This window comes from Sitophilus oryzae, unplaced genomic scaffold (genome assembly GCF_002938485.1).
Source record: "Sitophilus oryzae breed Bouriz unplaced genomic scaffold, Soryzae_2.0 scaffold_1177_pilon_pilon, whole genome shotgun sequence".
NCBI lineage: Eukaryota > Metazoa > Arthropoda > Insecta > Coleoptera > Curculionidae > Sitophilus > Sitophilus oryzae.
Genome location: NW_022145812.1, coordinates 2,708,892 through 2,722,580, shown reverse-complemented (window position 1 = coordinate 2,722,580; position 13,689 = coordinate 2,708,892). Strand labels below are relative to the sequence as shown.

The 13,689-nt window shown below is 33.6% G+C and overlaps 1 protein-coding gene across 4 annotated transcripts in view; it reads right to left on the bottom strand.

Moving 5' to 3' along the window:
* Positions 1-7,366: 7,366 nt before the first annotated feature.
* LOC115890029 (protein nervous wreck) overlaps positions 7,367-13,689 on the bottom strand; it is a 110,806-nt gene continuing 104,483 nt past the window's right edge. For 3 of the 4 annotated variants that reach the window (XM_030910139.1, XM_030910148.1, XM_030910153.1), the window contains exons 17-20: positions 13,525-13,559; positions 12,931-13,402; positions 11,593-11,773; positions 7,367-8,686 (exon numbers count right to left, since the gene is read on the bottom strand). In XM_030910139.1, the coding sequence (XP_030765999.1) occupies positions 11,601-11,773; positions 12,931-13,402; positions 13,525-13,559 (680 nt within the window). In that variant the 3' untranslated portion in view covers positions 7,367-8,686; positions 11,593-11,600. Of the gene's footprint in view, positions 8,687-11,592; positions 11,774-12,930; positions 13,456-13,524; positions 13,560-13,689 lie in introns of those variants that run through there. The other variant, XM_030910161.1, reaches the window with a different exon arrangement.

The window sequence follows — 13,689 nt, the reverse complement described above, 5'->3', positions numbered from 1 at the left end:
CTTCTATTAGGATTTTGTACAATTTTCCGTGACAACTGCATGAACGCGTCATCAACGTACCGTCGCACTTCTATTATTAGGGTCACGAATTTTCACATTCAATTCAATATACGCAAATAAAAATAACGGCCAAGTCGCAGAAAGAAACAACGATATATTATATTTTTTTCGATGCTTCTCTCTATAACTGAATAAAACTACATATACACTGAACGAACAACAAGTCAAATAATATGGATTTTTTTGTTATAGGTATTATAAATAAATATTAAAAAAAACAGCCAAATATTGAAAAAAGTTGATATTGAGTTTTTAATATTAGTATATCATAAACTATGTTTCAATATTGTCATATTAAAATTATTTGCAAAAATTTTAAAATATAAAATTTATGGTTAAGATTTATAAGCATAATACATTACTCAAAACAATCATCGCATATCTGAATAAAAGTATATATTACATATTTCTAAATGGAGCATACATTTTTCTGCATTTCTTTTTTTAGGATAATTTAGTCGGCTATTTAGTTGCGACTGCTATTTACCGACTATTTTGTTGCAAAAGTGAAAATAATACATTTTTATGGAGCCGATCGGCCCAATATTTGATTGCATTGCTTAGCCCTAGGCTATACGCTGACAGGCAATCAAATAGCCGGCCGATCGGCCCCATAAGTATGTATTGTTTTCAATTTTGCAACTAAATAGTCGGCCGACTAAAAATTACAGATTAACGGGTAGGCTTATTGTTTAGAATTTTTCTTCACAGTATCCAAGCTATTTAGAACTGTAAGTCAGGGTATTCAAAGTGTCTTGTTTTTCATAATTTTTTTTAGTAAATATGTGATAATTGTTTTGAGTATTTTATTATAGATTTTGTTTTATAATCACAGATGATCTTATTATAAAAAAGCTCCACAGTAATATTGCATTAAAATAATTTAATTGCTAAAGGCTTATTTACATTTGTCACTTTGGATGTACAACTTGGATGAATCATCCAAAGTGATAAGTATAAATTGCCTTTCATCACTGTTTCATCCAAAGTGTACACTAAAATTGAACGATGAAACAAGTTGACGGTCTTCCTACTTTTGTTGAAAGAAGCGTTCAACAAACCGTTGATTCATCCAGATTAAACGGCGAGTGAAAAATGTAAACAGCCGACGCCGACAAGTGCGGCCAACCTCGATATAGAAAATACTGGGAGAGGTTAGGTTAGACAGCCTGCGGAAGATGAAACAGTGAACTGCTGCGAACTGGATGAAAATATGTAAACAAGGATGTTCAGTTTGGATGAATTCAATCTGAGTGATTCATTTTGGTTGTACATCCAAAGTGACACAGTGTAAACTCTGCTTAAGACAATTGGCGTAGATATTTTACTTCATTTGCTGTCCTCCATTCGCGAACTTCGAACTCCGGGCTTTACGCCCTGGGGCTACTCGAGAACGGTTCTGAAAGTAGCTGTGCGCGATAGCGTCGTGCCTCCATATGGCGCGGAACAGTTCTGGAACTTTATGCCTCAATTGAATGGAGTGAGAGTATCGCGTTCTTGAACAGTTCAGAGCTGCTCAACTGCGTGAAAGGAGGACAGCAATTAAAGCCTTATATTTACAACCATTGTTTTAATTTTTTGCAATAATTAATTTTAATATAATTAAATGAATACATTTAATTAAATATGCAAAGTATGTTTAGGGACAAAATTGTGTACTTTTTCTTATGAAATCCAAAAGCGTAATGTTGGTACGGTAACACGCTCTCTTAAAGCGCCGACGCCATCTTACGTCATACGTCTTCTTTCAAACTTCATATGTCAAATGGCATATGTCAAATGTCATACTTTGTATTTCTTCGCCATCTGCTATGATAAATGCACTAACATAATTTAAAGAATGTTAATCCGTTTATTCTGTTTCTCGACTCCCTAATACAGGGTGGTCCCAATTGTATTCGAGAAACTTCGGCAGCATATTGTACAGAAAAAAATATGTAAAAAGTTCGTATAAATTTATGCCTTAAAATGGTTCGTTTAGGAGATACAGGGTTACAGGGGATTTTTTCCAAATAATTTCTGAACTATAGTCGATATTTGGAACAAAAATTGTTGCCTGGGAGTTTTGGGACATGAGATATTTGATTTTGATGTCAATATGACTCCTACTGGTAGAGGGCACCACCTACATGTTTTTAAACTGTTTTGAAGAATATTAACGTTTCGTTCGTACCAAGTATTAAACTACTGAGGAAAGAATATACATTTCCGTCGTTTTTTTACGTAAAAAATTTCTCTTGGTAAAAAGCCCTACTAGTAATGATTCTCAATATTTAGTTTATTAAAGTTTATATTAGTTTAGAGGTTATTTGGAAAAAAACCGAAATAAAAATGAAACTTCTACAACTCTGTATCTGCGACACGAAGCGTTTTAGGATATAAAGTTTACAAACTTTTTTACTTATTTTTATATTTGCAGTAGTTTCCCGAATACAATTCGGACCACCCTGTATAATCAAAAAATTTTAAGATCAAGCGTATTTAGCATGATGAAAATTATATTAAACTTTGGAACAGTCAAAGTTCCCTTCACAAAAGTCGTCTTCGAATAAATAAACTTTGATAATTCAATCTGTAATAGGAGGGAATGGTTTATCTGTTATGATAAAAAGCCATGTTCATGATAAAAGTCTTTGGTAATAATGCATGTGTAAAAGGCAAGTTCAGTTTAAAAAATCCATACCTTGAATATGTAAGTCACTGTACATGTTTGAACTGTGTGCAACGAATATTGTACAAATATATAGTAAGTACATACACTGAACACTACGGCATATTCAATTAAATCACACATAAACCAGACAAAATTTATTGCTAAAATGGTATTAAGGGATTTCTAACAGACACGTAAATTATTGGAGATAGTCAAGATCCACCTATAGTGACGAAATCCTTGGTATAAGGAAAACGCATCTAAGTATTACTTCCATAACCACTAAAATCTGTTACCGATCTGTCTCATATTCCTAGATATGCTGATCCTCTTCTAATTTATATTTGCCATTATCAAAATATAAAACAAAAATTATCGAAAGCTATACTAGTATAACAGATCGTTCAAATATACAATAACAAAGTTAAATGTTTATTACATATTATCTAACTAATGGTAAGAGTTAAACGTAAATTATTTGTTATTCGAAAATGTCAATGTGACACAATATAGAATTATAGGTTTGGTTTTGTAAATAAACTGTAGCATAGGTCACATTTACATTAAAAAATATGTCTTCTACTAAATAATTCAGTATTTAAGATGGTAAAAATTATAAATATGTACTATTATTTTATAGATTTTATACACTAACGGACAACAGAGAAATTTTACATTTTTATTTTGAATACCTTTTTATATTTTTATTTTTTTATTTATATATTTTTTTATATTTCATTCCCTTTTATTACTTCTTTTTTATATAAGGCTACTATTAGGTTAGTATCAAGAACGGTAAACTAATAGGATTGCTCATCCTCATAAGACGTACGTTCGCCTCTTCCCGCGCTTCAGCTGACAGTTGTGACGTCATTGTAGCCCTTGTCAAAGCCTTCGTGGCCTTGTCATGATAGTGTGTATTATTAGTTGCCTATGGTAAACTTATAAAAATAACAGCTGAGAAATTTTGAGTTAATTATTTTGTCAATTTTAAATGTGAAAAGGGTGTCTTTAAAGTTTTTAGAGCTATAGAGTGTATAAATACGTTCATTTTGTGTTGTGGATTGTGACAAAGTGCATACTAAGTGCCCACGATTTTGTTTATTAATTATTTTAAAGCAAAATATGGAAGTACTCTAAAAAGAATGCTTGCAAAAGGTAATGCTGGGAACTGCTGTTCTTAAAAATGCATTATCCGAGTATTTAATACGATTTATACAGTTAATTTCTATAATGCATATATATAAGGTGTTTAAATAAATAAACTAAATAATGAACGTTTTGCATTCGGTAACCAATAATGCACGTGTGTGTATTATTGGTTGCCGGATAAGGACTAATGACCATGACAAGGGCTACAATGACGTCACAAAGCGAGTAGTTTTCGCATGCACCTGGCGGACACTTTTGGCTGAATGAGCAGTCCTATTAGGTTAACTGTTCTTGGGTTAGTATAACATTATCAAATTCCTTTGTCAAAGATCTCTTATAAAAGATATGTGATGAAAAATTTGACATTATTAATATACAATAGTAAAATCACACATATTACACTATACAGAGTGTCCCAGAAATGAGTGCAAATACTTTAAGGCGTGGTAGATCTGGTTAAAATAAACATATTTTCTCTTTACCATTTTTAAAATAAATTGAAAATAACTGAGTTATTTAATAATCGCAACATTTTGAGAACCGCCGGCAGATATCGCCAACTACATCCAGTTACCCGGATCAAGCCCGGATTTCAGTTAATTCGACGCACTGTGTTGCCATATGGACAAGAAAGTATATGTTTAAAAGTAAGTCATAAAATCACAACACCTGAGAAGTTTGCAGAGATGCATTAAATTTTTAAGATTGTGATATTATTACATAAAATAAATTAAAAGTTAAAAAAGTTAAATTAAAAAACTTACCCAACATTAAAAAAGATACTTATGACAGATCGATGTAACTGTGGCAGTTCTCTTTTTCGATACACATTTAACTAAAATACACTTCACTGTGCTGCTTTACTTGTACATGCTATTATAATAACTGTTAAAATAACAGTCCCCATTTTTAATACTTTATTTTCATATAGGCTTCATCACAATTTGAACCACTGATTTACAAAACACCTTGAAAAGCACACATTACTTTGAATACCTTTCTGAATGAATAAATGTTGAGAATTATTGTCTCTTACCGCCACTTTACGAACTATTTTCAATCTAAGAAAATACATGTTTCACGCGACAATTTTAAATAGGTATTTTGTTTTTTCGCTATTTTTTCGATGTATTTAGACAATTCCATCGACAGCCCAACCACCGACCAAGAGAGCCGCGCATCACTGGATTGACTGGATTCACTGGTAACTGCTCCTTTGTCGCGCCGGCGTGTCGAGCTTGCGTCATGCGAGGTTGCCGTAGTTTCAACAATTTCAAATTCAGGACACACGAAGCAATCAAATTCTTATTTAATTTTAAAATAAAACAGAAAAGCATGAAAGGAAACAAACAAAACAAATGATTTGATTAATGATAAGGTCAAAAAAAAGAAATTTTTAAAATGTTTATCGTAATTCACAATTCAATATATCGAAAACAACCCGACGAATAATCAATTCATTTTTGTTTTGTTTGTTTCCTTTCATGTTTCTCTGTTTTATTTTTAAAATTTGATACGAATTTGGTTGCTTCGAATGTCTTGAATTTGAAATTGTTGTAACTACGGCAACGTTGCTTAACATCGTCGTCTGACGCAAGCCCGCCACGACGGCACGGCGCCTCAACTCAAAGGACCAGTTCACACGCGGCTCTTTTGGCTGACGATTGGCTGTCAATGGAATTGTCGAAATACATCGAAAAAATAGCGAAAAAACAAAATATGTATTTAAAATTGTTGAGTACCAATGTAAACATGTATTTTCTTAGATTGAAAGTAGTTCGTAAAGTGGCGATAAGAGACAATAATTCTCAACATTTATTCATTCAGAAAGGTATTCAAAGTAATGTGCGCTTTTCAAGGTGTTTTGTAAATCAGTGGTTCAAATAAAACAGAGAAAGATGAAAGAAAACAAACACAACAAAAATGAATCGATTATTCGTTGGGCTATTTTCGATATATTGAATTCTAAATTACGATAATAACATTTACATTTTAGGACGATAACATTTTAGGAATTTCTTTTTTGTGACCTGATTGTGAATAATATGATGAATCATTTTATTAAATTTATTCCAAAATAAAGTTATTTTGCAGCATAACAAAGATCTTCGTAAACGTCATAAACGTAATGTTTTAGTTAATTTTCGGTGGTTTTTGTTAAGTTTTCATTGAAAGGGTAAGTACTAAAAATAATTAATGTGTTTTTTTTTATAATTATAATGAGCACTGATAAAAGATTAAATTTAACTTTCCTAATTTTTTGAGTAGAAACTTGTCTATGAATTTATAAATGTAGAACTATGTAGAATGTGGATAACATAGGAGGTCGCAACACTGCATTGTTTAGATACACCGTAGAGAAATCTGAGGTGAATAAACAAGTGGCACTAAAAAGTTTTTTCAAATTTCCCGGAAAATGTCAAGAAAAATTTTAAATTTTCAACATTTTTTTTTTCGCAAAAAAAAACTCATAGGCGTGTTTCTGGGGTTGAACTATACTACCAGTTAAAATATTTGCACTTATTTCTGGGACACCCTGTATATGTAGGCCAGTATTGCACAATCAAATTTCTTTATAAAAGATTTTATTTCATCAGAGAATTTGACAGCGTAATATGTGTGATTTTATAAAATATTGTATATTAACACTGTCAAATTTTTCATCAAATATCTTTTATAAAAGATCTTTGACACAGAAGCTTGAAAGTGTAACAGCGGCCTAAGATGTAATAATAATATTTTTCTGTTCATAAATCCTATAAGAAAAATATATAATTTACACATAATTTTAGAAAGTACCTATTTAAAATTAATAAATTAAATAATAAATACAATTAAGATACGGTAACATTATTGTGAATACAAATATATGCATAATATACATTATACATTTAAAACATAGCTCTTGTGTATCTACTTTGTAGTATAGTTACACCGTATAATCGAAAAAAACAGCGTCCAGTTGGCCAGGAAATAACGATCGATGACATTTCCCATATAAAATGACAGCGATGTTCATCATCATTTCATAGCCATCTCTGACGTCGTTTTTTTCGATCATACGGTATTTTCGTCTAGTATACAAAATATGTTACATAAAGTTTCTCTGTTATCGTGTGAAAAGGAACATATTTTATGAAACTAAAATGACTGTACTATATACTTCTGACAAAAATATATTTTCCACTTGGTTTGGTTCGTTGTGTTCTATTTAGAATATTACTAAAATTAATATTAAATAGTATTGACTGTTGACTACCCATTCAAAAGTATCTGCTCAAACATTATTCATTTACATTTCGTAATTTTAATGCATTCATTAATGCAGAATATGAAATAATAAAGACGGCATAAGCCATACAATGATTCTTTTTAACGCCACTGATTTTTTTTACTGGGGTATGCCAAAAATATAAATTAATTATATTATAGATAATGGGCCAGAATTGAAAAAAATTAAACTGCAGAAAAAAATTTGAATTTACATAAAATTAAATTTCTCAAAACTAAAATCGTATACACTTTACTAATGTAAATGAATATTTTCAACATCCTGTACACAATTATCTACTTTAACTGAAATTGTCATTTATTAACTTAATAATCTACTTAAAATTAAGTTACTTATATATTTTATTAGTTTTATATCATTTGTCAATTTAATAGAAATAAGCCTATTTTCGTTGGCCATAAAATTTGTTTGTCATTGTCTAAACAATGTATTTTTCTATTAAAACCATTATGCATTTATTTACCTGTATATACTTAAAAGCAAATCAGCGTTGTCAATAGCTTTATGTATTTATGACAAAAAATTAATGCAGATTATCATGTACATTTTGCTTCTCCCATAGAAAATATACTTTCATTAGAAGACAACAAACCCGTCCTCGTACGTATTAACAAACATCAGCGATAAACTAACATCTATAACACCGCCCCTAATATAAAACTCGTAATATCAATTATTACATTTTTCTCTTAACAAATTCGTAACAAAGTAGGTACCGAAATTTACGCGCGCCTAGGTACTTCCCATGTCGTACAGAATAGGGAGTTTACAGAAGCGACACAATTCTAGTGTGACACGATGTCAAATATTGAAATGGGAAAAGATTTCGTGATTTTTAGTATATCAAAAATAATAGTGCGAGAGCTAGCAACGCAACGTCTGGAAAACAAGTATTTTAAGGAAGCTCTTTGATATATCTTTTACTATGCTCTCTGGAACAGCGGGCAGGCCGTCTGGCTACCGATAGACGTTGCGTTCACTACTACCCATCGAAAGAAGTTCCTATATCTTTATTTAGTCCTTTAAATTCTAGGATACAAAATATAGGATCTTCTTTCATGCGCAGTAGTGAACGCAACGTATATCGGCATATTTAAAGAGCCAGCTTTCTTAAAATACTTTCTCGAAAACGCTGCTAGCTCTTAGACTATACTATGAAGTGTCATTTCAATTAGTCGGTAATAAATTTATAAATTACGGCGGATCGTAACCAGCAAAGTTATGAAAACTTAAAGATTACGGTAAATCGTAACCAGTAAAGTTATGGAAACTTGAGGAGTGTCGTTTCTGTAACCTCGCCGTTCTGCGCTTGCGGTTCGATCGCTGCGCAGGCAGCAACCTGTATCTTCCGGTATCACCACGTCTAGGCATCAATGGTGTCATGTTCGGCGCAGCAATCCAACCTACCTCGCACCAGTTGGTCAGTCCACGGGTCGGAATGTTTTTTTTATCGTTTACGCGCATTCAAAACAGCATTTAACAAGGTATTTCGAGAAGCGTAGCCTGGATAAGTAAATAACCAGTTAAACCTGAAAAACAAATCACTATATTAGATATAACTACGCTAATCACAAAACATTTTCCGATGCACGTCATCAATCATATCGAAATTGGCACTAAAGCCTATAAACCTGACTAAATGAAATTTTGGCAAAAATGTTTAAATTTGTTGTGTAATTTGAGATACTGAACAGTTCCTCAATTTACTTTATAGAGCAAATAGTTGTAACAGATATTTTATTTAGATTAAAGCTGCAAAAATTAGTTTAAACCGAATTTTATTACCGTCAGGTTGGCCACATTGCGCCGTGTTCAGCAACGTTGTCGTTTATTATTTGACAATTATCATAATGTCAGTCATTATTTTGTATCATATCGTGTTGTTGTTGAATCTTTGAGAGTAATTTTCGTTTTTTTTGCCGATTTTCATAGTCTTTTTTAAAAAATTGTACTTTTAAGCACAAACAGTTCTTTTAATAATAATAATTTTTATGTTGCATTTTTTGAAATTGTGTGTTGAAAATATGCCGAAGCATTTAGCTAAACAATCATAGCAAAGAGCTTGTAGCTTTCCTGATAAACTATTCTTTCTTATTTTTTTCTTTATTCTATTTGTAGCAAGTAGTTGTCTTAAATTTAAATATTTCTATTGAGTAGAGTTTCACAGGCTGCTAATATTAATGAGCTATTAAAAAGTAAAATAAGCTATAAAACAAATAAATAAATTAATTACTAAAATATTAAGATTCATCTCATAAATCCATCACAATCTGGCAGCGCTGTTACCACTGGTTGTCACTCAAAGTCGATCACGTGCGCGGAAATTGTTTTGCGAACTATATACACTGCGATCTTTACAGTAAAAGAGTATAGATACAAAAAGGCATGGATATTACGATGAGAATCAACGAATCCTAGCCTACAAGCTGGTTGAAAAGTCCAACCTACTGTAGATGTTGTGAACACACCTTCTATTCGCAAATAGGTATATTCTTCTATTCATAAATAGGTACTATTCGCTCTAATGGTTGGGCAGCCAGAAATTACGACAGCAAGACATATTATTCTTTGTTATTGTGAAGTGTAGGCACGTCGAAGACAATATACATATAAGCAACAAAACCTAAGAATCTCTCCAAAAAAAATCATTTATGGGTATTTCGCCACTGCACTGCAGAAAAAAGAGAATGAATTGGAGAGATGAATCCGCCACATAGGTATAGACTTTTTTTTTAAAAAACCTAAGAATTTTTAATAGCTAGCCAGTGATGTAGATAAGATTTGATTCTTTGAGGTGACTATCGGTTTGATCCATAGCGAGACTTTTTCAGATCTACTCTGGTCCCCTTCTAATTCTTAGGTTACATACTCCAGTCTTATCCTTTTTAAAAAACCCAACTTGGAGACTGAATCCTCCATATAACTCTCTCTCAATGGCCTATCACTGCCTGTTTCAGAGAACCGCACATTTGCCAGGCAAAAACGTGTCCTGTCGTTTCTTCTTGACAGAACCTAAAAATGATTTTGTCCGCCAATCACATTAGCTGTAGATGCAGCTTACAATACAACTGTAGACCCACTACAGCTTTCACTGTCTTTCTGTCTTAGCTTATCAGGTCTGCCGTAAATTTTGGCCAATATTCTACTATGAATATTATATATTATATATATCCGCCTGTCTCTGCCCTAATGAATTTCTCCATCGCTCTAGAGATTTCATGGCCACCCATCGCTTTGTGGCCATTCCCGTGACTGCTTTTGCAACGCCGCAGAATGTTTCTGGGCCTATAAATAGCGTTGATGAGCCTTGTTTGGCAATTTCATCTGCCTTTTCGTTACCCATGTGACCCTAGTGCCCTACCCAGTAATGTTATAAATTGAAGATTTTGTGAAGGATACATAAAATAGCATAAACCAAGCACAATAAGTCTTGAGCTTGATTTTCATACGTCCGTTATCCGTTGATACGATGGTGCGACGGCGCTCTGATTGGTCATAGCGTTTTCACGCCATTTCTCATCCTTAAATTTTTTACTCCAGGCGCGTCAACGGTGAAAGTTCGTACGATAACGGACGTTTTGGCACTTTTTTGAAATCTAATCTAAACTTAATAAAAATATAATAGTACAAGAGCTAGCAACGTCGGGAAAACGGGAATTTTAAGAAAGCTGGTTATTTAATATATCTTTTGCCATGCTCTCCTGACCAAAGTGCGGACCGTCTGGCTGCCGGTAGACTACTGCGGTTCACTACTGCGCATTACATCTGTACAGGGTAACCCATTTCTTTCGATTTAGAGATACAATGATGGGATTTTCGCATTACCTTGCTACTTTTTTATGAAACTAAATATGCTACATATAGGTTTGTCCTAGCCTCCTTAGTTCCTGAAATACAGGGCGAATTTGTGATGCGCAGTGAGAAAGAATAGATTTTGAATACGATGCGCGGTAGTGAACGCAACGTCTACCGGTAGTCAGACGGTCCACACTCTGTTCAGGAGGGCATAGCAAAAGATATATTAAAGAACCAGCTAAAAAAGCTTCTGTATAGAGAATTTTATTTTTAAAATTCTCTCACGAGAAGTGTAACTTTTAACGTTGCTAAAAAAAAAAATAAAAAAATATAGCTCTTAGACTATAAGTAAAACAGCAAAATCGTTATGGAAATGAAAATATAAAATGACACCAATCACAAGCAAATAGTATATCCGATGAACGGAGGATGGAAATGCAATAAATTTAAAAACTGCGTAATTTTCCAACCAATCGAAGTTTTTAAATTAAACCAATAGCATTAATATCGTATCATCGTACCGTCGGACAACGGATGCATGAAAATCAAGCTTAAATGCTAGAGCGCTGTGCTAAGAGAGAAATTTGACGTAAAAAAAATTAAATAACATTTTACTTCTTAATAATTGTTTATAGCTTACCAAAATTCTTAGGCATTTGACTCTTTGAGGTCCTGTAGTCGTGCAAGCTGGTGCGGTTCCAGTTCATCGGGAATACTAGCGCGACCCCCCACCACCTGCTTGGGCGTGTCCGGGTCGGCGGAAGATGGCGGAGGGGCGTGGCTTACAGAATTTTCTGCAGTGCTGGGACCAGTGGTTTCGCCTTCAATAAGACGAAATAAAAATGTAAAGATCAGTTTGTATGTGCGTTCAAAATAATTTCTTAATAACTTTAAAATCATCATGGTTTATGAGGTAACAAGGTATTCAAATTTAATTCAATTCTTAGATTTTATAAATGAATGGTAGTTTTTAAAATAAACGATATGTTACTTCAAGTCAGTTAACTGACTTTTGAAACACTGTATATAATTACCCAATCTTAATTGTAAAATAATAAGCATAAAAATGTAAAATATACCTAATGGATACGTCATGCGTCGTTCCGCCACTCCAGTCATATTTAAGTATGATATGTCATTTTTAAAATAAACCAATAAAATTCCATAAAATCAACGATAGACGACGCTTGACGGATGCATGTCAACCCAATAGTATAAGCAAGAAAATTTAAATAAAGTTGTACTGTATTTAAATGTATCTGTTACAGTAAAAGTCGGAAATCAGTGATTGTTACATTACACTAGTAACAATTACTAGTAAAAGCTCACATTCACTGATTTGCTAATACTACGCCAGTAAAAGTTCAACAGCTATTTTTGAAACCAACTTCTACTAGTGAATGCTAGTATTCCCTGTAGAATAGCAGTGAATTTAAAAAATTTAGTTGCGCGGTTGCCACATGTAGTAAAAAAGGATAAATAAGGATAAGTAGAATAATAGGTAATATAAGGATAACATTAAATTGGGTTAAACATTGGCAACATTGACAGACATCTGGCATAAATTCGCTTTGTTTTTTGTGGTTATGTATAATTGTTTTATTATCGTTGTAAAAAGTGCTGTACGGTATTTTCCCTAAATGAAAGAAATTTTCGGTCAAAAATTAAAGCAAAATAGACTCCCGCGAAAATGTAATAGTGCATTCAATTTTTTTTTCATTTCTAGAATATAATGGAATTGTAATAGAAAAAGTTATGCATTATAGTGACTATAGACTTATTAAAAGTTTTTATGTGCTTGAAGTGGCGAGTTTGAAAAAAATAATGGCTTCCGTTAAAGGTGGAAGGAGGGGGGGGGATAAATTTCTTTAAAATACGACATTCACTGGTCCAGTGCGTAATTGTTACCTAGCATTTCCTAGTGAATGTTAAGAATCGCTGAATTTCCGACTTTCACTGTAACATATCTAATACGTACCATCACTACCTGTACTACTACTAACAATAAACTGGCCAGAACCAGAATCCGCAGTCGGTTCCGGTTCCTCTATTTCTTCTACCTCTACATCAAAGTCTCTATTCGTTACAATGTCTTCCTTTTTAGATACCTCGCTAGGTTCTTCCACGATAGGTTCCGAGTCTACGTTATCACTTTTGCTCCGTTCGCACCGTTTCTCGCCGTTGCATTTCGTGTTTACCGCGCCCTGGTAACCCTGGTTCCTCCCCGCCAACTCCTCCTCCTCCTCCTCGTACGCCTCTTCGTCTTCCTCGACGATGACGTCGTTCTGGTGGTTGACGACCGGCGAGGCCTCGTCCTCGGGAGGCGGGAACGGATGCTCCGGCTCCTCCATCATGGGCGTGGCAGCGGTGATGACGATCTGAGCCACGCCCAGTCCGAAATCGTCCCCTCCCTCCGTTCTATCGGCGGGCGGTTCGACGGTGGCGCCCGTCTGTGGAAAATGAGGCGCTGTTATATGTTGGCGGAAGAATTCGTTAGGGAAGACTGTTAAAGACGTTAAAGGAAGAGTGTGAAAAGAAGAGGACTTTAGAGTAGTTAAAAGTTTAGACATACCTCGTCGCTTATTTCTAAGCTGGGGACTCCGATCGCTACAGGCAAGACATTGAAGAAAACAAGAATTAATATTTTCTTTTTTTATGAATGGGTATCAGGACGTCTATAGTGCTACCTAAGCAATAGGGATATAGGGATGCCAAATATAATATTCCAAAGTATCGA